General features: G+C 36.6%; 2 protein-coding genes across 3 annotated transcripts; one reads left to right on the forward strand and one right to left on the reverse strand.

Annotated features, from left to right (window-relative positions):
* Positions 1-927: 927 nt before the first annotated feature.
* On the forward strand, positions 928-8,675 carry LOC129921782 (uncharacterized). Its single transcript, XM_056004605.1, has 2 exons — positions 928-1,465; positions 2,980-8,675. Exons 1-2 carry the CDS (start codon positions 1,320-1,322, stop codon positions 6,032-6,034), a joined length of 3,201 nt encoding a protein of 1,066 aa, XP_055860580.1. The 5' UTR covers positions 928-1,319; the 3' UTR covers positions 6,035-8,675.
* A 5,190-nt stretch (positions 8,676-13,865) lies between these two features.
* LOC106074875 (uncharacterized) lies at positions 13,866-16,637 on the reverse strand. Of its 2 annotated transcripts, none has more exons than XM_013235756.2 (3): positions 16,480-16,637; positions 15,443-15,710; positions 13,866-15,297 (listed from the first exon to the last, which is right to left on the reverse strand). In XM_013235756.2, the coding sequence occupies exons 2-3, from the start codon at positions 15,655-15,657 to the stop codon at positions 14,508-14,510; spliced, it is 1,005 nt and encodes a 334-aa protein (XP_013091210.2). In that variant the 5' UTR covers positions 15,658-15,710; positions 16,480-16,637; the 3' UTR covers positions 13,866-14,507. The 2 variants fall into 2 exon arrangements, with proteins under 2 accessions (XP_013091210.2, XP_055860300.1); XM_056004325.1 differs by having other exon boundaries at positions 16,387-16,596.
* Positions 16,638-27,597: the final 10,960 nt, after the last annotated feature.

Genomic DNA, 27,597 nt, shown 5'->3' on the forward strand with positions numbered 1-27,597 from the left:
CATCAAGTCATCACCAGAGTTAGCCAAGTTCTTTCAGAGACACCTTTGATCCATCAAGTCATCACCAGAGTTAGCAAAGTTCTTTCAGAGACACCTTTGATCCATCAAGTCATCACCAGAGTTAGCAAAGTTCTTTCAGAGACACCTTTGATCCATCAAGTCATCACCAGAGTTATCCAAGTTCTTTCAGAGACACCTTTGATCCATCAAGTCATCACCAGAGTTGGCCAAGTTCTTTCAGCGACACCTTTGATCCATCAAGTCATCACCAGAGTTAGCAAAGTTCTTTCAGAGACACCTTTGATCCATCAAGTCATAACCAACCTTTTCCCATGGACAATTTCTTTCATTTGCTGTCTATGATCATTGGTTTCTTCTCTTCACAAACAGTGCATGTCTCTACATTAGTCATACCTGGCCAGAACATAGTCAGTCGGGCTCTCCATATTATTCCATCATGTGTACTGTGTACTGTGTGCACCTTTTTCTTTAGTTCTAGACTCATACCGCTAGGAATAACTGTTTCTTTTACAATTATATTATTGCTGAATTTCAATTCATCTGCAAAATCAAAATAAGGTTTTATTATATTGTCTATATCTTTCTTTCTTTTAGGCCATCCATTCATGATTGTTTCTACTCATTTGTTCATATTTCATCTGATTGCGAAATGATTTTTCGTTTTGCATTTATTACAAGTTTTTCCCCATGCAGGACACAGATCTTTGTTGACTACTTGTCTACCTCCGCAACACCAACAGGATGAAGTGACCAGGGATGAAGTGACCAGGGATGTTAGGGACTGGGGATGAAATAAATATATATATATATAATCAATATTTATGAGTTTTCAATTTTTTTTTCACAATTTTTCAGAAGAACTAATTACTTTTTTAAATGATATCTCTGTTTTATTAATCTGTTGTAATATTTTAAAAAAAAATATAACGCACGAACGCATGTACTGACAACTAGGATTTACAAAGTAAAGTTCCGGTTACACAAGTGTCATTAACATCTTTCAACCACGCCGAACCGAGTGACAGCAATTTAACTGACCGCATTTATGAAAACAAACATTAAATACTTCAAGGCTAATTACTGTGTTTCATTAACAAAGAATAACATGGCCTGATTTAACTACTGCTTAATTTAACCGTCTGATTGCAGTTTCGTTAAAACTGTGTTATTCGATGTGTATGGAGTTATCTGGGGAGTGCAATGAACACGTTTAAAGCCCCTTCAAAAGATGTTCACAATTTGGCCAAAAGATAAAAGTCAAAAAGGAAGGGAGACGATCCTCATATCTTGAGGCTAGAATGGCGTATTCTAGTGTACGATCACTTTTAGTGTTGGTCGTCATAGCAACCGTACAAGCACAAAGTATAGATGAAGAGATTTTGGCCAACGCCAACAGTGTGATTCATAGTTTGAAGAAAGCAGTCAAGACTCAGAGCTACTTTAGGTGAGTGATTCATCATAAGAAAGAGTTACTTTAGTTGAGTGATTCATCATAAGAAAGAGTTACTTTAGTTGAGTGATTCATCATAAGACAGTTACTTTAGGTGAGAGATTCATCATAAGACAGTTACTTTAGGTGAGAGATTCATCATAAGACAGTTACTTTAGGTGAGAGATTCATCATAAGAAAGTTACTTTAGGTGAGAGATTCATCATAAGAAAGAGTTGATTTAGGTGAGAGATCCACCAAAGAAAGAGTTACTTTAGTTGAGTGATTCATCATAAGACAGTTACTTTATGTGAGAGATTCATCGTAAGAAAGAGTTAATTTAGGTGAGAGATCCATCATAAGAAAGAGTTAATTTAGGTGAGAGATCCATCAAAGAAAGAGTTAATTTAGGTGAGAGATTCATCATAAGACAGTTACTTTAGGTGAGAGATTCATCATAAGACAGTTACTTTATGTGAGAGATCCATCAAAGAAAGAGTTAATTTAGGTGAGAGATCCATCATAAGAAAGAGTTAATTTAGGTGAGAGATCCATCAAAGAAACAGTTAATTTAGGTGAGAGATCCATCATAAGAAAGAGTTAATTTAGGTGAGAGATCCATCAAAGAAAGAGTTGATTTAGGTAAGAGATCCATCATAAGAAAGAGTTACTTTAGTTGAGTGATTCATCATAAGAAAGAGTTAATTTAGTTGAGTGATTCATCATAAGACAGTTACTTTAGGTAAGAGATCCATAAAAGAAAGAGTTAATTTAGTTGAGTGATTCATCAAAGAAAGAGTTAATTTAGGTGAGAGATCCATCAAAGAAACAGTTAATTTAGGTGAGAGATCCATCATAAGAAAGAGTTAATTTAGGTGAGAGATCCATCAAAGAAAGAGTTGATTTAGGTAAGAGATCCATCATAAGAAAGAGTTACTTTAGTTGAGTGATTCATCATAAGAAAGAGTTAATTTAGTTGAGTGATTCATCATAAGACAGTTACTTTAGGTGAGAGATCCATAAAAGAAAGAGTTAATTTAGTTGAGTGATTCATCAAAGAAAGAGTTAATTTAGGTGAGAGATTGATCATAAGAAAGAGTTAATTTAGGTATGTAATTCATTATTATAGACTCCATGTTATCCCAGAGCCTTGAGTCTGCGTCATGTTTGTTAACGGCACTCTATAAATTAAATTATTATTATTATTATTAATTAGTTTGTGTTACAAGGGTAAGAGCGTAGAAATGTGATTCTACAGCGCGCTAAAATTATCCTAAGCCTTCTAAAATACAAAGATGATCAATACTTCTTACATTATGTACACCAAATACACCAAAAGGTTCTCTATTTATAGTTATTCGCCATAAGTGAAAATCTCCCGTTGCAAATAATAAAAACAATGACGGGATATATGACAGCTAAAATTTGTCATAGTTCCTAGTTGGCAACTATTTAAAATGAAAGTCGAATACTCACAACAAAACTTTATTACATTGACGACAGTTTAACATTTATTTTTATTGTTTCAGATTTTTTAGCTGTTTGTGTTTGAAGTCTACCAGTTGTGTATCGCTCACCAACAAAGTTACTAATAATGACAGAGTCGTTTATTTAATAACAAATAGCACAGCCGATAAATCGTTTGTGAATCGTGAAATAGCAAAGTCATTAACACTGTTCAGAGGTGCTGCTTCAGCTGTAGCAATGAATCTAAATTTTGAAGAAGCTAGTCGAACGGTGTCAGCCCACGAGAAGATCTCTAGCACAAAACTGTCATCACTGCAGATGAGATGCTTTCATCCTATAAAGTGCTGGCGTCACAGCATGTTTTTGATCGCTTGTAGACTTCATGCCAGCACAAACACCGTGGAAGAGAAGTTGTTAGAGCGAAAGAAAAGAGCAAACTTGGCAGCTCTGAACGGAATGATGCCATCCAAGAGAACAACGAGCCTCACCAAAGAAGAGACTCATAGATTTATTTCCTACAGCAGCCACCTTGGAACTGTGCTACTTTCTATTGCTGCCTTGATTTCCCTTTGTCTTACTTGCTTAAGCTGTATACTTTGTAGGCTTCATAAAAAGACTCAGAACGAGTGTATGAGCGCAGAAGAAGGAGATGCCCATACCTCACACTATGAGAATGATGCTACTCTGAACTTTCATTTAAACACTTCGGAAAGTAACTCAAGTGTTTCAACTGGGGCAAGTCTTCCTCTCCAGTCTGCTACAGTGTCCAGATTAAGGCCTCCTTCGCCTTCACAGAAGCTTCACCTCTCAGCGAGGAGTACATCTCTTTTGGACGAGGAAGATAAAAACTTAAGCTCCCAAATATACTCGTACTGTAGTGAGGGGTCTGTTCATGGTGTAGCTCTAACAGCGAGGGAGACATCTGAACGAGATCATTACATACAAGATGGACAGCAATCCCCGACACGCTCTGATAACTTGCCACATATATACAACAATGTACATCCACAAAATAAACATGGTCTTCCGCATTCCAAAAGTGACCTGAATCATTGTCCGACAACGAACACATTGAAGAGCGGGAGTTACAGCGATACTTGTCTTCAGTTACATGACAATACAACGAGTCAGACCTATTGCAGTCACGTGTATTCCAAACTCCACCAATATCAAAGAAACTTTCACGATAATTATAACAAGGTTGCAACTACAGGGCAAAAAATTCTTATTGTTGAGGAAACACAATGTTCAAAACACGACATTGATATTTCTGATCAAGTCAGCGGCAGGGAATCTGAAATACCACTCGACATTGTAGAGCACACTAGCACCCAAATGGAAAGTGATTACATTAATTCAGATCTGATAGATGCAATGGCGACAGATTCATGTAGCAATATAGACAGACCGGAGACTGAAGAGATTAGCAAATATAAGTTTCGTAAACGTCCAATCTGGCAAGACACGAGTTTTGATGTTCATAACAATGATGTTATCTCCATAACTGAAGATGTTTACGTAAATTCACAGGAGATTGAAGTCCCGCCTCCAAATGAAGCCTCTGATGACAGTCTACTCAACGATGTTGATGCAGCTATCCGATCTACTGAGCATAATGAGAGACAACTCCAGAATGTTTACGACAACTCCAGATCGAGTGATCTGTATGTCAATTCTCATCTATGGAAGACAAATGTTGAAATAGGTTTAGACTCAAAAAGATTGATACATGTCGATGATGATGATTCGGTTAGAGACAACTCAGTTGAATCACTTAGTGAAGGCTCACAAAATGATTATGTTTGTTTCGACTCATTATTTATTAATAATGAATTAAATCAATTAGAAAATAAAACCATTTTAGTCCAAGACAAGAAGAAATATATCGATGAAGTAGCAAGAGGTTTAGGGTGCAGAGGGTTAACAGATGCATGTCAAAGAGAGAAAAGACTAACAGAAAAAGATCTATCTTTTGAAGTACCCTCTGACATGGGCAATAATGCAGGTAAAGATGGCGTCCCTTATGAAGAGAATAACGCAGATGACGAATATTATTCTAACTCAGATTTAGTGACCACATCAACCGGAAATAGTTTTCTTGAACATTGTCATGACAACCTCAGTGTTGATAGCGAGATGAACACCAATACAAAGGCCACGTCTGAACATAAAGGCTGTGACCTGAAGTTTGACAATGATATTTATTTCAACACAGACCTTTTAAGCAAGATTAATAGAAATAGATCCTTTAGCCCAATGCCTCTTACCAGCGAAGATTCCTCTTTTAAATGTGATGCTACAAATGACTGTGATGTTGTCACATTTGCGTGCATCGATCCAAATCCTAAGACTCCAATGGACGGTCACTTCAAGTCAGACAATAACTGTACGGATTTGGTAAAACCTTATGTGGAAACATGTTCAGCTCACAAAGAAAGCTTCTCGTCCCTAAGCTCAGAGGAATTGGATCTCAATAATCAAGCGTTTGGAAACAGATTCACACTTAGAACAGATTTAGACCACAAATATACTAGTGGTAACTATTGCAACATCAACTTTGCGACTTCATCGACAGAAAACATTTTTGCTAACAACACAAGTCAGTCTGTGCAACGTTCTTCAGAAACTGGTAATAATGGCATGGCAGACAATGGTAAACTTACATCGATGGGTGACAGTCCAGATGATGATTGTGATTATGTCAATTCAGACATATTTACAAAGTTGAACAGTCCAGCTCAGCAAGGTGTCATGAACAACAATGATACCTCCCTAGCTTGGGTAGATGTCAACGCTAACGAAGAGAGTACTTGCTCTGCTTCTGTTTGTTATGGATCAGACAATGACGTTGCAAGTGATTATAATTTTAATTCAGATTTATTTATAAAGTTAAAACAAGGCAGCTATACTGGACAGGGATATGAAGAACAAGAACTAACGGGTATTAGACATTATGTTGAACTGGACACAGACCAAAAGGAATCTTTAGACAAAGACAGCGATGTTGATATGTCCAGTGGATATTATTTTAATTCAGACATAATAACAACGCTACCACAAGACATCTATTCTAATCATGGAAATGGTAGCATAGAAGAACAAGATTCAAAGAAATAATGGTGAACATGTCAAAAACCAAAAGGAATCTCTAGACAAAGACAGTACTACAGATACATCAAATGTGTATGTGTCAGACATTTAGGCACAGCCTTGTGAGAATTGTTCTGATGCGCAGATCCCAGTGAGAAGCGACTTTTCACTCCAGTACATGATGTGGATGTAGGTGACGGAATATATACATCTAGGTCCAGCTACACAGGTGATGACGTAAGTAATGACGTTTATTTCAACACGGACTTCAAATCAATCTGAAACAAAATCCACAAAGACACAAAAGAAGCAATGTAACATGATATGTCACAGAAAAATCCTGAACGTTACGTGACAAGACAAATTACTTGACACAGAAAGCCTCCAAAGAGCAGGCCTGCAAAGCTATCACACAATCCTGATACAGTCGCAATTGCGATAAGCAGGTCACGTCTACAGACGAAACGAAAGCGAGAAACAAGGTGGACAAAGAAAACGTTACCTGGACACCCTCTAAAGCTTCCCTGAAAGCCTTCAACGTAGACCCTGCCACCTGGGAGACGGAAGCGCAAGATAGGGTATGAAGGAGCCGAGCTGTGAAAACAGACGCAAAAATTTGCTGAGGACAAGAGAACAGCACTGGCAGATGAAAAGCGCTAGAGAAAAAAAAGCAAGACCCACGACACTAGCTCCAGCTGAAATAACCTGCCCAGTGTGTAGCCGAACATTCCGGGCTCACAGAGGTCTCACCAGCCACACGAGGAGGCACAAAACTCCAGTACAAAGCACTTAGCTACATGGATGACAAAAGTGGGTCAGTATCGTATCACGACGGACGAACTACTTATCTGTCTATATTTATATGACAATTATTACTATTTCCAAAGGCACAGCTAGTGATACAAATCCTGGTGTAGACCAGGAATTTTAAATTTCTTTACATTCAAAAGGGATCAAATAAACGAGTACAATTAATGAAGTCCGATTTATATTTTCTTATATTCAGAGGATACAAAACCAGAAAAAAATGAGTATTGTGGGGAACGAAAATGGAATATATATCAATTTTACATTCATGTAATGCCAAGATTGATGGCCTAAAGTAGTGTTCCCAAACTGTGTTCCTCGGAAAACTAGTGTTCCGCGATGTCAGATTAGGTGTTCCACAAACTATTCGCATAATCAACTAGAAGTTCTACACGGGAATAAATCTAAAGTAAATGCAGGGAAAAAAAAAGATTCTTTGTAACGAATAAAATTCTATAACATCACTATGAACTTTGAACTTATCTAGATTCTGACTCTAATTTTAAATAAAGAAACCAAAAATAGATCAACAATTAAATGATTTCATATTGTGTCTTTCTGAAGACTACCACAATATAGGTATTTTAATTTATTTTCTTGTAACCTGTTTGTTGAAAGCAGGATTATCTTATGTTGAAGGAAAGTCAAAATCTAGAAACTGGATTAACTCAGGCAACACTAGATGTTAGAATTAAACATACCAGTATTGTGCCTGATATTTAGAAAATATGCTTTTCAAGGAGACAATATCATCAAAGTCACTGGATATATATATAGAGAGATAAATAGATAGATAGATAGATAGATAGATAGATAGATAGATAGATAGATAGATAGATAGATAGATAGATAGATAGATAGATAGATAGTTAGATAGATAGAAAGATAGATAGATGGGTGGATGGATGGATAGATAGATAGATAGATAGATAGATAGATAGATAGATAGATAGATAGATAGATAGATAGATAGATAGATAGACAGATAGATAGATAGATAGATAGATAGATAGATAGATAGATAGATGCCTAGGTTATATTATTCTAGCACCAATTCTTGTTAGGTGCACGATGTGTTCTTTGTTGCCTTGCTGTTAAGCTGATGAAGTTTTGTTGTTATTATGCTGTTGTAACGTTTCTTTGAGGGAGTTAGTGGTGGATTTTTGGATTGAGTCAGCAATGGGCTAGTGTTGTGCGTTTTTTGTGTACAAGTCAAATACATACTAATATAGGTTGTGTTGGTATTATGGTACCGCAAGTGTGCGCAAGGTGCAAAATGCTTACTTGATTATTAACATAATATCCATTCTATATAATATTTGTGACATTGTTAAATCATTTTGTTCTTTCTAAATACTTTCATCTCATTAAATATTATATTGACACGTTAAAATCTAGTTAATCCAACCTTGAAAATAGTCAGTGTTCTGCTAAATTCTACGAATGTGTGTAGGGTTCCGGTAAGGTAATACCGTATAGTGCTCGCATTTTTATTAAATGATGTAAAAAAAAAAAAAAGACAAAATACAAAACTAACTAAAGGTGCCATCTATAGACTTAAAAACCTGAACATTGTGTGTGGTGAAGGATCGGGAAAAGTAAAAGTGATACTAGAATTCACAGGCCAAAAACACATGCGCGTATATATATATATATATATGTGGGGGGGGGGGGCGTTATAAAGCTGGTCTTTCCACATCAAGTCCAAAACTTTTACGATGCACAGGTTAAAAAAAAACAAAACAAAATGGTTGTTCCAGTTAGAGAAAAAGAGGGAGACAGACAGAGACAGAGAAATGAATAGACACATGAATAGACACATGAATAGACACATGAATAGACACATAAATAGACACATAAATAGACACATAAATAAACACATAAATAAACACATGAATAGACACATGAATAGACACATAAATAGACACATGAATAGACACATAAATAGACACATAAATAGACACATAAATAAACACATGAATAGACACATAAATAGACACATAAATAGACACATAAATAAACACATGAATAGACACATAAATAGACACATAAATAGACACATAAATAAACACATGAATAGACACATGAATAGACACATAAATAGACACATGAATAGACACATAAATAGACAAATAAATAAACATGAATAGACACATAAATAGACACATGAATAGACACATAAAAAGACACATAAATAGACACATAAATAAACACATGAATAGACACATGAATAGACACATAAATAGACACATAAATAGACACATGAATAGACACATAAATAGACAAATAAATAAACATGAATAGACACATAAATAGACACATGAATAGACACATAAAAAGACACATAAATAGACACATAAATAAACACATAAATAGACACATAAATAGACACATAAATAGACACATAAATAGGCACATAAATAGACACATAAATAAACACATGAATAAACACATGAATAGACACATAAATAGACACATAAATAGACACATAAATAAACACATGAATAGACACATGAATAGACACATAAATAGACACATAAATAGACACATAAATAGACACATAAATAGACACATAAATAGACACATAAATAAACACATGAATAGACACATAAATAGACACATAAATAGACACATAAATAGACACATGAATAGACACATGAATAGACACATAAATAGACAAATAAATAAACATGAATAGACACATAAATAGACACATGAATAGACACATAAAAAGACACATAAATAGACACATAAATAAACACATGAATAGACACATGAATAGACACATGAATAGACACATAAATAAACACATGAATAGACACATGAATAGACACATGAATAGACACATAAATAAACACATGAATAGACACATGAATAGACACATAAATAGACACATGAATAGACACATAAATAGACACATGAATAGACACATAAATAGGCACATAAATAGACACATAAATAAACACATGAATAAACACATGAATAGACACATAAATAGACACATAAATAGACACATAAATAAACACATGAATAGACACATGAATAGACACATAAATAGACACATAAATAGACACATAAATAGACACATAAATAGACACATAAATAGACACATAAATAAACACATGAATAGACACATAAATAGACACATAAATAGACACATAAATAGACACATGAATAGACACATAAATAGACAAATAAATAAACATGAATAGACACATAAATAGACACATGAATAGACACATAAAAAGACACATAAATAGACACATAAATAAACACATGAATAGACACATGAATAGACACATGAATAGACACATAAATAGACACATGAATAGACACATAAATAGACACATGAATAGACACATGAATAGACACATGTTTATGTTGATTACATTGACGCAATTTTTAGGATTATTTGTTTTGTTGACTGTTTTTGATGTCTGTTTACCAACTTCTAATAACAAGGAAGTAAAAAAAAAACCCCGCTGCTCTTCCCTTTCCACTTAGGCCTGTCCACACAAGCCCGACAAAGTGCGAGTGCTGTGTGGGTCAATGTCATTGCAGATCGTGACTTGACACTTCAATAGAGTCCTGAGAGGAGCATGGTGGAGTTTGAGATACGACCACACCCTTGCGTTATGTTTGTTTCCCGATGAATTCATATTTAATTTACATTTTTTGTAAGATTTTGCTATGTGTAATGCGCTATTGTGAAATAACTTTCACCAGGGTTCTTCTTCTTCTTCTTATTATTATTATAACAAGATTACCAAGAGAGTTTGTGTTATCACACAAACTCAGAGGCGGCCCCATCGGATCCCTGTCGGATCCCCCTATTCGCAAGGAATAGTCAAGACGAGATTTTGTTTTGATTGTCAATAATAATAACGTTTCAAAGATTCATTTGCCGTTGTAAAAAGAAATGTTGTTTTTTTCTGTTTTACATGTTTCGGATGTTCCTTCAAGGTTAAAGATAATTAACATCCTTGCCCAAACCTCCCGCTGGACGACCGGGGATGGCAGCGAGCAGGGCATGAACCCGGGACGTCGAGATAATCAGTCCAGCGCGCCAACCGCACGACCATGCAATGCTGTTAACTTAATAACAAACTGGTTACAAACTAATAGCCTATTATTGATAAAGAGATATATTACATATTACGGTATGACATCTACCAGATATGTACAATATGTCAGACGAGCGATTTTAGATAATCTTTCAGCATTGATTTGTAATTTTAAAAAAAGAAGGAAAGAACAGATATCAAATTGTAGTCCGATGTCTCAGCACAGTTACCAATAGTGCTATTGGCATTTTCATCTAAATAGAACTATAATTAGGATGTAGATCTACCTAAACTAAACTTCTGATTTAGCACTCTTAAGATCTACATCTACTAGATCTAGATCTATATTATAAATTTGGAATAATTTAGAAGTAATTTAGATTAGATTTATGCACACAATAGACTCGGTGTAACATTAAATTTAAAAAAAAATCGATTAGTTTTAGTATATTAGACATTGCAATATTAATCTAGACTTTTGAAAATCTAAATCTACACTTTAAGTCTAGAAATTGAAATTCTATGTCTTGATCTAGTCTATATCATTTTAAACTAGACCTAGCAATTCTAGATCTAGAATGTAAAATGATTCTAATTAGAATATAAATATAAATCTAGTTCAAAAAATCTAGATATAGTGTAAAACAAAATCTAGATCTTGTGTAAAAAATCTAGATATAGTTTAAAAATTTTAGATCTAGTGGAAACAATCTGGATCTAGTTTAAAAAATCTAGATTAGATCTAAATCTAGCTATTATTTTTTTAATACGAGTCAGATAACGAGGTTTAAAAAAATTACTATTCCTAGTTGTTTTAGCATTTATTTGAAGAATTCATTCCAAATGACGTCAAATGAAAAAAATCCACTACTTCACACGCCCTAGTTAGACTGAAAAATATCTTCATCAATACGAGCAAGTTGGCGAGGGTTCATAGATGTTGCTGCACTGAGTGAGTTTTCATGGAAATAATTAATTATATATGACGTCAAAGATAAAAATCCACTATGTCAAACGGTTAAAAAAAAAAAGATGATTACGTCCTACGCGTCATGCATCTAGTCATGCATGTCAACCAATGACTGCATCCTAGTCTGTAGAACTGTTAAATTATTATTACGTTCAGGGTCTCAAAGATGTCTCCGTCACCTTCACCTGTCTCTTAGTCTGTTGAACCGTCGGAGGAACCTCTCATGTTCTCTTCATTGTCTCCATTCCTGTCTTTTGCATTGAATCTTATCTCTTTCGCCGACAGGCCCTTCCTTCTTTAGGTTACCTCTTCATCTAAACAAAGTTCATTATTATTATAATTATATTCTTGCCAAACTTAACATTCACGCTGATGTGTATTATTAACTAAAAAGAATAAAAAGTAAAAATCTTTAGGGCAGATAATGTACATGTTATCTGTGGCCCACTGTTTTTGAGGGTATCATGTGGCCAACACAAAGACCAACCTCTTTTACATTTTACTTATGTCAGCTACCCATTAGATTTGGATTGATTCAGGAGCGCCCTAAGAAACCTGAAATTCACCGTCTTCACCGGGATTTGAACCCTTAACTAGAAACAATAAATCAATAACTAGAAACAATAAATCAATAACTAAAAACAATAAATCAATCACTAGAAACAATAAATCAATCTCTAGAAACAATAAATCAATCTCTAGAAACAATTACTTCCTAGTCCAAACCTCCCGCAGGACGACGGGGGATGGGAGCGGGCAGAATATGAACCCTCGACCATCGATAAATCCGAACGACAGTCCAGCGCGCAAACCGCACGACCAGGCAGTCATGCTTAGGGATAAGGATAATAGTTGAATATTAAGATTTGGTATTAGAAAATAAATTCGTCTTTGCATTATACTCTTACTTTACTAAGTACAAAATTACTGTCAAATTAACTTTACGAGCCATCTACAGTAGATAGTAGTTTTCCAACAAATAAACCATTCAGATCTGTCTTTTATTTTTACTATCGACTAGCAAAATATCGCTTTAGGTTTTTTCTTAAGAGGTCAAGATAGATTTAGATTTGTATGCCAGTGACTATTAAAGTAAATTAAGTATTTGAACCTTTTCGTATATTTTGCACTTTCAGGAGAATTCCAGGAACCCTTTAATAATAAGTTAAAATGGTTTAATTTAGAAATTTACACCTATTAAAGTGCGGAGCCCACTACGGCCGCATAGGTTGCAGTGGCCTAAGACCGGCCCTGTATAGTCTCGTCCTATTTTTCAGGTTCTTTTCACTAAGAATCAGACGACGGTGCACAAAAGGAACTAATTCAGCATATACCACCACTTAAGTCCAGTACTAATTCTTTCTCTTGTTCGAGATGCAAAACAAAATAATTAATTACCAATAATAAATAAACTAATTGTTAATTTTCTTTTCATTGATTCTTGTGTTGTCAGATAAAAGAAATAATTGTGCAAAATTTCAGCTTGATCCGAGATTGGGTGTGGGAGAAATAACGTGTACAAACTTTTGCCCAGACAGACAGAGTGACTAGATAGAAGCTTTGTAACAGCCAACTTTTCATGTCTCTGGTGCACAAAATAAAAACAAATGTTACTAATGGATGTTTGGGTTCAATACATATATATCGATGTCTATATATATTTCATTTTTAGTGCAGAATCAATGTTTAAGAGCTGCCGTTTAATGCAGAGAAGTGGTGGACTCTATGACCTAAATCTTATTTACAAAACAAATCGGATCTAACTAGCAGTAACAAAGAAAATCTGATACGTTGATCAGCTGCCACACATTGAGATAGTGTTACAATTAGAGCTCAATTCTATGTTATTTTGTTGGCAATAGTGAACTTCAATTTAGCCTTGACATTGATTAGCTTACAGTTTATCTCCAATTGATTTTGTTACTTAAAAATGTTACTTGATAACATTAACTTTTGTTACATACAAACATTAGTACAACTTTTGAATCATACACTCAATGATAATGTACAAATTACGTTCAAAGAAAAACTTTTTTTTTTATTCCTTTGGGGTATATGTGTGTCTGGGAATGGTCTATGGTATTTTTTAATTAGTATATGTTCATAATTAAAGCTTTCAAAATAAGGTTTTAAATCGTAAATGTGAGAAATAATATCTCTTCAAGAGTAAATTTAAAATATAGCCCTATTATAATTTCTCTTTAATTTTAATATATATATAAATATGATGACATTGAATGTTAGACACTCTACTCTATAATTGAAACTTTGAATCTAAAGGAAATAAAACTCTAGCATTCTGTACAGGCTAATACGCAAAAAGTTGGTACATGAACAGAATAATCGAGTTAATCAAAAGTATATACATTTTTACATCAGCAATGTAATGATGCATCAGTGGATCAAGTATGGGTGGGAATATCAGCTAATCGTGCTTGTAAGCCTGTGGACAGTAGTGGATCTTGCAATGGTGACAACGTGGGTGTTTTTAGTGTCATGATGTAGACGTCAATGGAATGTGAATGGTGTGAACATCAGTAGGATGTTAAATGAAAAGGATATCAGCATCTGCGGATCGTGTAATGAGTTTAACATCTATGTTTGATATGTGTAATGATGTCACATCAGTGAAATAGGTAGCGATGTGGACATCAGTGAATTAAAATGAGAGCTCCACAATGGCACGATCCTTGTTTCTCTTATACTGAATGTAGTTAGGCTGCAGACCACATTCAGCAGGAGCTCCTTGCTTTTTCTCACCTGGTTGAAACACTGAGTCGTAAGATGGTGGCTCAAACTCGTAGTCTGGGGCGCCCAGTTTAGAGGTGGATGGCCAAGTCTGGTAACCCATATTATCATAGCCTTTCCCGCCATTAGGATCCACGCATTTTCCTGAGCAAACAGTGGACACTGATTCGCACTTTTCGTTCGACATTCCTTTAACCGAATGCTCGGTTTCAGAGACTCGGGAATCTTCGGTCGTGGCTCTCTTTCCGAACTTGAGTCTTTTGGTCTTGACCAGGCAGATAAGGATGACCACGGAAGTGATGAGGAAGAGAGAGATGCAAACAACCACCAGGGCGATGACGAGTGGGTGATTGCTGATGTCCTCCTTGCGGTCCAGAAAGTAGCCGCACTTTTCGTTGGCGCAACTGAACATGGAGCTCGCGTAACCCTGCTTCACGGAGACGTCTGCTTGCTGGCTCTCGTGCCAGTAGATGGAGACCTCCCGGGGTGTACACTCTTCTCCGATCATCTTAAAAGATGGTGGTGGGACGCCAGGTGCAGGTGAGAACCCGTCACATCCAATGTTTGTGTCGTTCTTGGCTTGGCAGATGTAACTGGGGTTCATCTCTCCCGTGAAGTTTCCTTTGTTCTTGTCCACAATTGTACCATTGACTTTAACGCGACATCCTTCGTGATCTGGGCGGCACATACACTGATGAAACCTGAAATTATACACAAGAAGAATTTGTTAATTGACATTTCATTACGGATAAGTGATACTCTTCGTACTTGGTGCTGAGCTTTCAAAAAGCAAAAGAATTAAGACGGTTCCAGACGCAATTGTGACTTAATTAGTCTGCTACTTACTGGTCAGCATCTTGTTTGTTGAACCTGGCCTTCAGATTTCTATTTGCTCTAGTCTGGTCCACTACCGCGACTTGAACTAGTGTATTCTCATCGTCTGTTGGTGGCGGCACTGTCGGCAGTAAAGGACCACTGGTCTCACCTCCATTAGCCTGTGCTATTATCCAGATAAAGAGAACAGATGCTTGAAGGTATCTTGTCGATCTTTTGTTGGCCATGAAAACCAAGTCAATGAAAGTCAGCTAGTAATCCAAACTGGGAGCAAAACAATCTGAAAAATAAAATTAAACATTGTTCATAGAAAATCTAAAAGGACAAATTTAACCAAAAAAAATGTAGGAGAACTCTATATGGCTTAGTGCTACATCTGTCAGAGCCAGCAATGTGGTATCCAGTGGCGTAGCATTCATGGCGCGAAGGGGTTAGGGTTAGGGCCCAAGGGTACCTTGCTACGCCTCTGGTCGTATCGGTTCTTTGCCGTTTCTTTGGACTCAACATCAGCGTTGAAAGAGAGAACTACTATGTCAGTGGCAAGGCTGCGACTGCAGCTTATGCCCATAGTCATCCTGAAACAATTAAGATTTCTAAATTATTAAACTAATTTAAGTTGCTGAATATCGCGACACAATATTAAAGTAAGACTTTAGTAAAAGTTGAGCTTCAATCGTCACATTCTGGTGTTAGGGCTTTAAATAGAATGCTGGTAAAGATATAGAGAGTAATAATTTGAACATTTGTTGAGAAAGTACAAAAGGACAAAAGACCTATAAAATAGATGTGACAATAAACAATCCAACGATGTACACACACACATACACACAGACAGAGATACCGATAGATAGATAGACAGACAGACAGACAGACAGACAAAAAGACAGAGAGACGGACAGACATATAGAACGAGAGCGAGAGAGAGAGAGAGAGAGAGATGTAAAGAATATACATACATTCATTGATATTCATCCCTAAACATTCATTTTAAAATGTGTTTTCTATTCTAATACTATTAAAACCGGCTCTAATGAAACATCTAGATCTACCTCTTCTGATATCCTCCTGGCACTTGTTTTTGGATCTACCTAGCACCAGTGCTAGCAAGCTTCGGTTTAAGAGTGACGCTACTTTTGAAAATACAGTTAATGCCCTTAAGTCGTGACTTCAATTTCCTGCAGAACAAATGGGTCATTCGTGGCAATCGATCTGTGACGAAAAATGTAACATGACATAAGCGTCTGCAAGGAGGGCCCAAAGTATTTGTGAAGGTTTAGTAAAGGTGGAGACTATTTCTGAGAAAAAAATGCTACTAACTTGGAATACTACATAGATATTACAATGTTTTGTTTCTTTTAATAGTTCTCCTGTTTAAATATAAATCTAGATCAACTATTATTGGCAGTTAAAACTTTCTTCATAGTTGAAAGGGATAACTTGAAAAAGGATGTGTAAAATCTGGATGGATGTATCGAAAACAATTGTAACGATTTTCCTAGAAATTTGACAGCTTAAGTATATCTACGTGGAAAAATACTAGCTAATTGCCCTTACGGGAGGCGCGGTGGCTGAGCGGTAAAGCGCTTGGCTTCCGAACTAGGCGTCCCGGGTTCGTATCCTTGTGAAGACTGGAATTTTTGGGGCACCACCCAGCTCTTATGGGTACCTGACATTAGCTGGGGAAAAGCAAAGGCGGTTGGTCGTTGTGCTTACAGTCAAGACGCTGGTGTGACCGCTATAATATTTCAGAAAATAATAATTTTAAAATTAAATTTGGCTTAAAACGTCCTATTATCGATGAAAAGTTCCGAATGAAGTCAAATAATAACTTGTTTTTAACAAGAGGCTTCAGCGGAAATTCCAGAACTTGACAGATGTTTCTTTTGATCCAATTAAGAGTGGTATAAATAACTAGGCGTACACGGACCGCACCGCTCAGCAAACACAACTCAGCTCAGATTGAAGCGACCTTTAGGTAGCCAAGCGACGTAGGACATTCAGCAACATGCCCCACACACTAGCTCAACTACATCTTTTAGATAAGTTAATGTACCCCCATCAGATAGGTTAATGTACCTCCATCAGATAGGTTAATGTACCTCCATCAGATAGGTTAATGTACCTCCATCAGATAGGTTAATGTACCTCCATCAGATAGGTTAATGTACATCCATCAGATAGGTTAATGTACCTCCATCAGATAGGTTAATGTACCTCCATCAGATAGGTTAATGTACCTCCATCAGATAGGTTAATGTACCTCCATCAAATAGGTTAATGTACATCCATCAGATAGGTTAATGTACCTCCATCAGATAGGTTAATGTACCTCCATCAAATAGGTTAATGTACCTCCATCAGATAGGTTAATGTACCTCCATCAGATAGGTTAATGTACCTCCATCAGATAGGTTAATGTACCTCCATCAGATAGGTTAATGTACCTCCATCAGATAGGTTAATGTACCTCCATCAGATACGTTTTTGTATATCCATAAGATAAGTTCATGTATATCTATAAGATATGTTTATGTACATCTATCAGATAAGTTCATGTACATCTATAAGATAGGTTCATGTACATCTATCAGATAGGTTCATGTACATCTATAAGATAGGTTCATGTACATCTATAAGATATGTTTATGTACATCAGATAAGTTCATGTACATCTATCAGATAGGTTCATGTACTTCTATCAGATAAGTTCATGTACATCTATAAGATAGGTTCATGTACATCTATCAGATAGGTTCATGTACATCTATAAGATAGGTTCATGTACATCTATAAGATATGTTTATGTACATCAGATAAGTTCATGTACATCTATAAGATATGTTTATGCACATCTATCAGATAAGTTCATGTACATCTATCAGATATGTTTATGTACATCTATCAGATATGTTTATGTACATCTATAAGATATGTTTATGTACATCTATAAGATATGTTTATGTACATCTATCAGATAAGTTCATGTACATCTATAAGATATGTTTATGTACATCTATCAGTTAAGTTCATGTACATCTATCAGATATGTTTATGTACATCTATCAGATAGGTTCATTCCAAGTTCACTGACATCTCTCGTAATACGGTTTTGTTTCTCAATGTTTCATATCAAATTAAACCTCTCTCATTTTCTCACATTTTAATCTACTGATAAAAGCAGCCATTCTTCTTGCCATGATTGGAGGTTTGAGTCTGAGAGTCTCTTGACATCCAAAGCACAATACAAGTTTTACGTGATTTCTCACAATTGTATCAAGAAGTGCAACTTATAAGTTTTGTTGGAAGATATGGACTCGACCAACGGTTATTTTGATTGACTCTGTAGCACATCGTTTAAACAAAGTTTTCACTTTTATATTAATGAAACCAATCTATTAATTACTTGTTATGTCTTACAACTGCAGCGTTTTTTGTAATAATATTTAATTCTTAATTTTGAGGTAGTCATGAGATGACCTATTGATAGAATAGAAGACTGTATATCCACTTTGTGCTTTCTTTTTCTCTGTGTGGTCACTGTTCAGGTCAGGTCATTAAAGGAATCTAATCATGTTTATTTTTTAGAATAATCGATCTCCTAAAAGTTCCTCGATTTTTTTTTTACCCGGGAACCCCTTTGTATAGTCAAATCTTGCCCGTGGACCCTTACGTGAAAAAGCTTCCATAAATGCTTAATATATAAATTACACATCTAAACAAAAAATAATGTAGTTGAAGGCGTGCTGCTTGAAATTTCAACTTTTGTTTAAAATATTTTTTAGAAAATTGACCTGGATAAAGGTGATGAGCTTTATGAGTGTATTTAGATTTTAGGTCCGGCTCAACGGTTGTAAAAAGCAACTACGAATTTCCTCGAGCACAAATTTCTAGTCGGTTTCTTTGATTTGTTGAGGTTCATTTACAGTACGTTCACGTTCTCTTAAATCAAAAAAGTCTACAACTTCTGTACAATGACCCATAATGCAAGACATACCATTGGAATCTGTTTATGAAAGCAGAAATTGTGGTATACTTGTTGAAACATTGATTTTAAGTTCCTCGTTTTTTAATGTTTCAATAAACTGCTCCTGTATTAGAATGGATTCATCTGTGATTTGGATCGGAGTTTGTCTACGCGCAATCAATACGTAGTCGGGCATTGCCAAGTGAAGAATCTCTTCAAATCTTTGGTTTAAGTCATAAAACAGTAGTGAGAGTCGTGGATTATTCAAATTATCCGATCCTTTTAATTAAATGTAAAATTCTTCTTTCTTCGGACCCGCTACTGTCGTCTCGGGGACCCCTGGCGGTTTGCGCACCACAGTTTGAGAACAACCAGTACCCTAATTCTAAGTGTGGCAGCCTCGATTGAAGCGTTCTTTAGTGGAAGCAAATGGTCGAACAGGAGAAAACTAATTCCTTTGCGAGTTACACCGAGAGAATTCAACGCAATGAACACACTAGAATCACAGTGAAGGATGCTTTGCCTGCAGTATGCATCTCGCGGCGTCACTTTGAAACATTAAAACTTTTTTCTATCTTTTCTTTACTGTCTCAAAACAGGTGAACGAGAAATACTTACCGCAGAACTTTCCCCCTTTGGCTTTCTTTTTTAACAACGCCAACGTCATTTTTTTTAAATTCTATTTATAAAACTATTACGCACGACTTGTGTCACGTGCTATTGTTTCTTTGTCAGGTCATGGGCAGTGAGCCGTAGCATGTCCTTGGCCAAGTCGGAAAAGATCGTATTTCATCCCGTGTTTGTTATGTTAGTAATTGAGCTACACGCAAGTGCGTATGTGTATGTGTAAGTACACGTCTGTGTTTAAGTGCTGTTGTAAATGCGAAAATGAGTGGACACGCGTGTAAAATACGAGAATCAAACAATTTTATGGCTCTGTGATTGTATGTAATAATGTATAGGGATAACCTTGGGTGTAAACGTTTCATCTGTACATGGTCAAGGGTTATACAATATTTTATATTCTATGTACGCTATAGAATTTAAAAACACTGACATAAGTGATCGGGTTCAGCGGGTTCGAATCCTGCTAAAGACTGGCATTTTTAATTTCTGGATCTTTGGGCGCCTCTAAGTCCATCCAGCTCTAATGGGAAAAGTAAAGACGACTGGTCGTTGTGCTGACCCCATGACACCCTCGTTAACCGTAGGCCACAGAAACAGATGACCTTTACACCATCTGCCCTATAGACAACAAGGTCTGAAAGGGGAACTTTCCATTTTTTTTACATAAGTGACCACATTTTTGTTGGGGGGGGGGGGGAGGGTTAATGGGTTTACCCAACTACTCCATTTTTTGTCAGTTCCTTAAAGCTTGCCAACTCTGCATGGGTTAAAAAAAAAGGTTTAGAATTACATGGAAACTGAACGAGTATTTCGAAAACGGCTTTAAAGATTTTCCTAAAAATGTGACAGTTTATGAATTTGTTTGTGGAAAAAATAAAACCTTATTGCTAACACAGTGGGCTTAGGTAAAGTGTTTCCGGATCTGGCAACTCTTCTTATAGTTTTTATTCTATAGGAGTGGGGTGTCTTGTCTGGGCCTCTCGATAGAGGCTGCAGCTTATAAAGGACATGGACGGTATTCTCCACTAGGGCAAATCTCACTAGTCCCTATTTTTACCATCCGGATCATGTGTTGTCTCATTCTGCAGTGTCCGATTTTGAGACGAAATATTTTCTGTTGGTTATGACGGGACAGCTTGTAAAAGGAATTTTTTCTTGAACTTTATGTCTGAGCTGGTCCATTTTTCGTTGATTCAAGTCTTTTTTTTTTTTTCATTTCTTCCGGGTAGAGACTTACTTTAGACTTATAATAGATCCTTCCGCGCCATTTGGCGCATTGGACTGAACGCTGTTTCCACAAAGATCCGTCACTGGCAATGTCTGAAGCTTCTTCCCACCAGGTACTCAGTGCTCTGAGATCCTCCATGAAAGTGTGATGTCCAGTTATACGACGATGTTACGACGCTTTCCTCGTATTGGCCTCAATATCGTCGCAACTCTTGGTCTGCATAATTCATGTTGTCGGAGAACATGTCCGGCAAACCTCATGCGACGCTCTGTCACAACCTCACTAAGTGGTCAACTTGGCATACAATTTCCTTGTTTGAGACCCGATCTCTATAACTGACACCTAAAATTCATCTAGCCATTTTTGTTGAGCCACTTTAGTTTTTTCTCAAATTTGGCAGATGACTTCCATGTCTCATATGTATTGTTATGGCTCTTTTGCCGTGTCCAGTACAAACAATGAAATAAACAGGAGGTAACCTTCAAACACCGGCGCAATGCCTAAACAATCCAGATATGTAGTGGACGCTGATGTTGGTCAACAAATATGTTTAATGATCACGAAGGGAATCGTCCGATGTCCACTATGTCCGTAAACTACTTCTTATTTTTTGCTGTGGTAGGAAAAGCGTCTTGTCTCTATCAAATCCTAAAGCGTTCTTACTTTTTAACAAACTTTACGTTATCGTCGCTAAGTAAAACTTTTTCCTTATTCATGAAACAAATAACTAAATCCTAATCATGTCATAACAGTAGGCCTATGTGTTGCTCTTGGGATGACAAATGTCTTAAGAAAGTGTATTTTTGTCTTTCAAGTCCAATGGCTTGGCTTGTCCAAATAGGCCGCAGCCTTTGGAGAATGCTCCCTGCCTTTCCTATTCGGCACGCTACGTCATGGTAGACATCCCCATGCTATGATGCTGCCAAGGTATCTGGACCTGTCCAACTCTTCAAACTCTGACTCGCCAAATCTGACGGGGCCACCCTTTGCACAATTGTAGTCTTATCCAAGTTTATACGTAGGCCCTCCGTCATTTCTTATATGCATTTCTTTGAAAATATCATTTAGATTATTTTTTTAATGCTTCTTGTTTCTAGTTAGATTCTTCTGTCGTCATGGAGATGTCTTTCTTATTGCAGGATTGAGCTTCTCACTACTTTTCCTATACAAAACGATGAACAACCCTTCAGCTGAGACGACACAGTCGCAATCTACCCTCCCCCTTTTTCACCGGCATTCTGTTTGGGGATTCCCCTGATATTTCCCAGGATTGAATGTTCTTTGATTAGTTTAGAAAATGATGTTTAAAGATATCGTGATGTACAACAAGAGGAGGGCGGGGGTACACAAGGTGTCTAACAGATAAAGAGAAACGTACTTAAATAAGGACTTACTGATATACTCGTTACACACTAAAGGGCGGGGATACACAAGGTGTCTAACAGGTAAAGAGAAACGTACTTACTGATATACTCGTTACACACTAAAGGGCGGGGGTACACAAGGTGTCTAACAGGTAAAGAGAAACGTACTTACTGATATACTCGTTACACACTAAAGGGCTGGGATACACAAGGTGTCTAACAGGTAAAGAGAAACGTACTTACTGATATACTCGTTACACACTAAAGGGCGGGGGTTCACAAGGTGTCTAACAGGTAAAGAGAAACGTACTTACTGATATACTCGTTACACACTAAAGGGCGGGGATACACAAGGTGTCTAACAGGTAAAGAGAAACGTACTTACTGATATACTCGTTACACACTAAAGGGCTGGGATACACAAGGTGTCTAACAGGTAAAGAGAAACGTACTTACTGATATACTCGTTACACACTAAAGGGCGGGGATACACAAGGTGTCTAACAGGTAAAGAGAAACGTACTTACTGATATACTCGTTACACACTAAAGGGCGGGGATACACAAGGTGTCTAACAGGTAAAGAGAAACGTACTTACTGATATACTCGTTACACACTAAAGGGCGGGGATACACAAGGTGTCTAACAGGTAAAGAGAAACGTACTTACTGATATACTCGTTACACACTAAAGGGCGGGGATACACAAGGTGTCTAACAGGTAAAGAGAAACGTACTTACTGATATACTCGTTACACACTAAAGGGCGGGGATACACAAGGTGTCTAACAGGTAAAGAGAAACGTACTTACTGATATACTCGTTACACACTAAAAGGAGGGGGTTCACAAGGTGTCTAACAGGTAAAGAGAAACGTACTTACTGATATACTCGTTACACACTAAAAGGAGGGGGTACACAAGGTGTCTAACAGGTAAAGAGAAACGTACTTACTGATATACTCGTTACACACTAAAGGGAGGGGGTACACAAGGTGTCTAACAGGTAAAGAGAAACGTACTTACTGATATACTCGTTACACACTAAAGGGCGGGGGTACACAAGGTGTCTAACAGGTAAAGAGAAACGTACTTAAATAAGGACTTACTGATATACTCGTTACACACTAAAGGGAGGGGGTACACAAGGTGTCTAACAGGTCAAGAGAAACGTACTTACTGATATACTCGTTACACACTAAAGGGCGGGGGTACACAAGGTGTCTAACAGGTAAAGAGAAACGTACTTACTGATATACTCGTTACACACTAAAGGGCGGGGATACACAAGGTGTCTAACAGGTAAAGAGAAACGTACTTACTGATATACTCGTTACACACTAAAGGGCGGGGATACACAAGGTGTCTAACAGGTAAAGAGAAACGTACTTACTGATATACTCGTTACACACTAAAGGGCGGGGATACACAAGGTGTCTAACAGGTAAAGAGAAACGTACTTACTGATATACTCGTTACACACTAAAGGGCGGGGATACACAAGGTGTCTAACAGGTAAAGAGAAACGTACTTACTGATATACTCGTTACACACTAAAGGGCGGGGATACACAAGGTGTCTAACCGGTAAAGAGAAACGTACTTACTGATATACTCGTTACACACTAAAGGGCGGGGATACACAAGGTGTCTAACAGGTAAAGAGAAACGTACTTACTGATATACTCGTTACACACTAAAGGGCGGGGGTTCACAAGGTGTCTAACAGGTAAAGAGAAACGTACTTACTGATATACTCGTTACAAACTAAAGGGCGGGGATACACAAGGTGTCTAACAGGTAAAGAGAAACGTACTTACTGATATACTCGTTACACACTAAAGGGCGGGGGTTCACAAGGTGTCTAACAGGTAAAGAGAAACGTACTTACTGATATACTCGTTACACACTAAAGGGCGGGGGTACACAAGGTGTCTAACAGGTAAAGAAAAACTTACTTAAATAAGGACTTACTGATATACTCGTTACACACTAAAGGGCGGAGGTACACAAGGTGTCTAACAGGTAAAGAGAAACGTACTTACTGATATACTCGTTACACACTAAAGGGCGGGGATACACAAGGTGTCTAACAGGTAAAGAGAAACGTACTTACTGATATACTCGTTACACACTAAAGGGCGGAGGTACACAAGGTGTCTAACAGGTAAAGAGAAACGTACTTACTGATATACTCGTTACACACTAAAGGGCGGGGATACACAAGGTGTCTAACAGGTAAAGAGAAACGTACTTACTGATATACTCGTTACACACTAAAGGGCGGAGGTACACAAGGTGTCTAACAGGTAAAGAGAAACGTACTTACTGATATACTCGTTACACACTAAAGGGCGGGGGTTCACAAGGTGTCTAACAGGTAAAGAGAAACGTACTTACTGATATACTCGTTACACACTAAAGGGCGGGGATACACAAGGTGTCTAACAGGTAAAGAGAAACGTACTTACTGATATACTCGTTACACACTAAAGGGCGGGGGTTCACAAGGTGTCTAACAGGTAAAGAGAAACGTACTTACTGATATACTCGTTACACACTAAAGGGCGGGGGTACACAAGGTGTCTAACAGGTAAAGAGAAACGTACTTACTGATATACTCGTTACACACTAAAGGGCGGGGATACACAAGGTGTCTAACAGGTAAAGAGAAACGTACTTACTGATATACTCGTTACACACTAAAGGGCGGGGATACACAAGGTGTCTAACAGGTAAAGAGAAACGTACTTACTGATATACTCGTTACACACTAAAGGGCGGGGGTACACAAGGTGTCTAACAGGTAAAGAGAAACGTACTTACTGATATACTCGTTACACACTAAAGGGCGGGGATACACAAGGTGTCTAACAGGTAAAGAGAAACGTACTTACTGATATACTCGTTACACACTAAAAGGAGGGGATACACAAGGTGTCTAACAGGTAAAGAAAAACTTACTTAAATAAGGACTTACTGATATACTCGTTACACACTAAAATAAATGCGCGTATAAGTATTTTGCTTGTAAAGGTCATACTTTTTTGCTTTGTCTGTCTTTTTTTTTTTCTGATGGAATTTGATGTCTTTAGAAGTACTCAATTATAGCTTTTGCGTGGCAATAAGACCACAAACTTCTTTTTAGGCCTTTAGAAGAGATCATTCACGCAAGAATCGCATCAGACGCCCCACCAACCGAATAATGATAAAACAATAAATCCAGAACTAATAACCATGTGTACCTATGCTTCATTGTTTGTCGACTAGATGAGTGACGAAATGTTTGTGCGGTACACAACTACTTGAGGAAGACTATTACGAGCGCCTATCTGTGATTTTGTGAGTTTTTAAAAATGTGTCTCGTCTCTGTAGACTTTTAAAAATGTTTCCTGATCTCTTTTAAGGAAAGTTTATAAATACTATTTCTTGCCTGCATTAAACATTTAGTGGAAGAGTCGCAGCCAAGGAGTTAAAGTGCCGCATGTGGCTTGAGAGCTGCTTTTTGCGACCAATAGTCTTGACAATAGCAATTAGAAAAAAAAAAAGACTAATTCTTATTTTTTAATTGGTTCATGTATTGTCATCGACATTGAAAAATTAAGACTCGATTAAAAAATTCAACTTAATCCGAGAATAATCCATCCCAATTTCCACTCACCCCCGGAAAAATCCTGGCTACATCCATGTATAAATCTACTCAGTAGAAAGAGAATTCTAGATTGGTGAAATATATAGGCCTACAGATTTAAAATATAAAAGAGTAGTCAAGAATAGAATTAATAGAATAATGGGTCGAGTTAGAGATTTAGCATTGATATTGTGCATAAATAAATTACCAAACCTGTGACCGCAGCAGTAATTTATACATACGTGTATTGTCACAAACTAACTCTAGCAGTCCTGCTAATGATTTCTACCTAAGACGTTGCGCAAACTGTTTATGCACTTCTCTTATTTAATCAAATCTTTACTGAATACATGCGGAAATCTCCCCTCCCCCTCCCCCCGAAAAACAATTGAAGACCTAAGCGAAATTTAACAATTAGATGATTGAAAAATTATAATGGTCAAACCAGAGTTTTTCCCGTGTAGCATATTAGCTAGTAGGCCTACTTTATTTCTCAAACATAAACTGTAAAATTTGTAGGAAAAACTTTAAAGCCGTTTCCAAGAACAGTGTAAACCCTAGTAGGTTTTAAGTTCCACCCATGAAGAGCTTGAGGATATTATGTGGGATTGTAAAAAAAAAAACAGGGTAGATTAAAAGTAAGTATGTGAGGTTACTCTACGTAACTGTTACTTTATCTTTACATAACTGTTACTTTATCTTTACATAACTGTTACTTTATCTTTACATAACTGTTACTTTATCTTTACATAACTGTTACTTTATCTTTACATAACTGTTACTTTATCTTTACATAACTGTTACTTTATCTTTACATAACTGTTACTTTATCTTTACATAACTGTTACTTTATCTTTACATAACTGTTACTTTATCTTTACATAACTGTTACTTTATCTTTACATAACTGTTACTTTATCTTTACATAACTGTTACTTTATCTTTACATAACTGTTACTTTATCTTTACATAACTGTTACTTTATCTTTACATAACTGTTACTTTATCTTTACATAACTGTTACTTAATCTTTCAATATCTTTAAGTCAGTGGAGGAAATAAATCTTTTCTAATTGTCCATTCCAAAGTGTATTTCCTTTTACAAAGTGTTGTGTTAAAGTAGGCCAGCAGTAAAAGGGTTAACATATAGCAAGAAAATTATTATAATCTCTATACAAGGGCAACGATTTGATTGCCTCTTTGTCAACAAGAACTTAATCATTGCATTGAAAGTTTAGAAGAATTTATTCATTGCATTGAGAGTTATGGAGAATTTATTCATTGTATTGAGAGTTATGGAGAATTTATTCATTGTATTGAGAGTTATGGAGAATTTATTCATTGTATTGAGAGTTA

Source organism: Biomphalaria glabrata, chromosome 11 (assembly GCF_947242115.1).
Source record: "Biomphalaria glabrata chromosome 11, xgBioGlab47.1, whole genome shotgun sequence".
In the NCBI taxonomy this organism is placed as follows: Eukaryota; Metazoa; Mollusca; class Gastropoda; family Planorbidae; genus Biomphalaria; species Biomphalaria glabrata.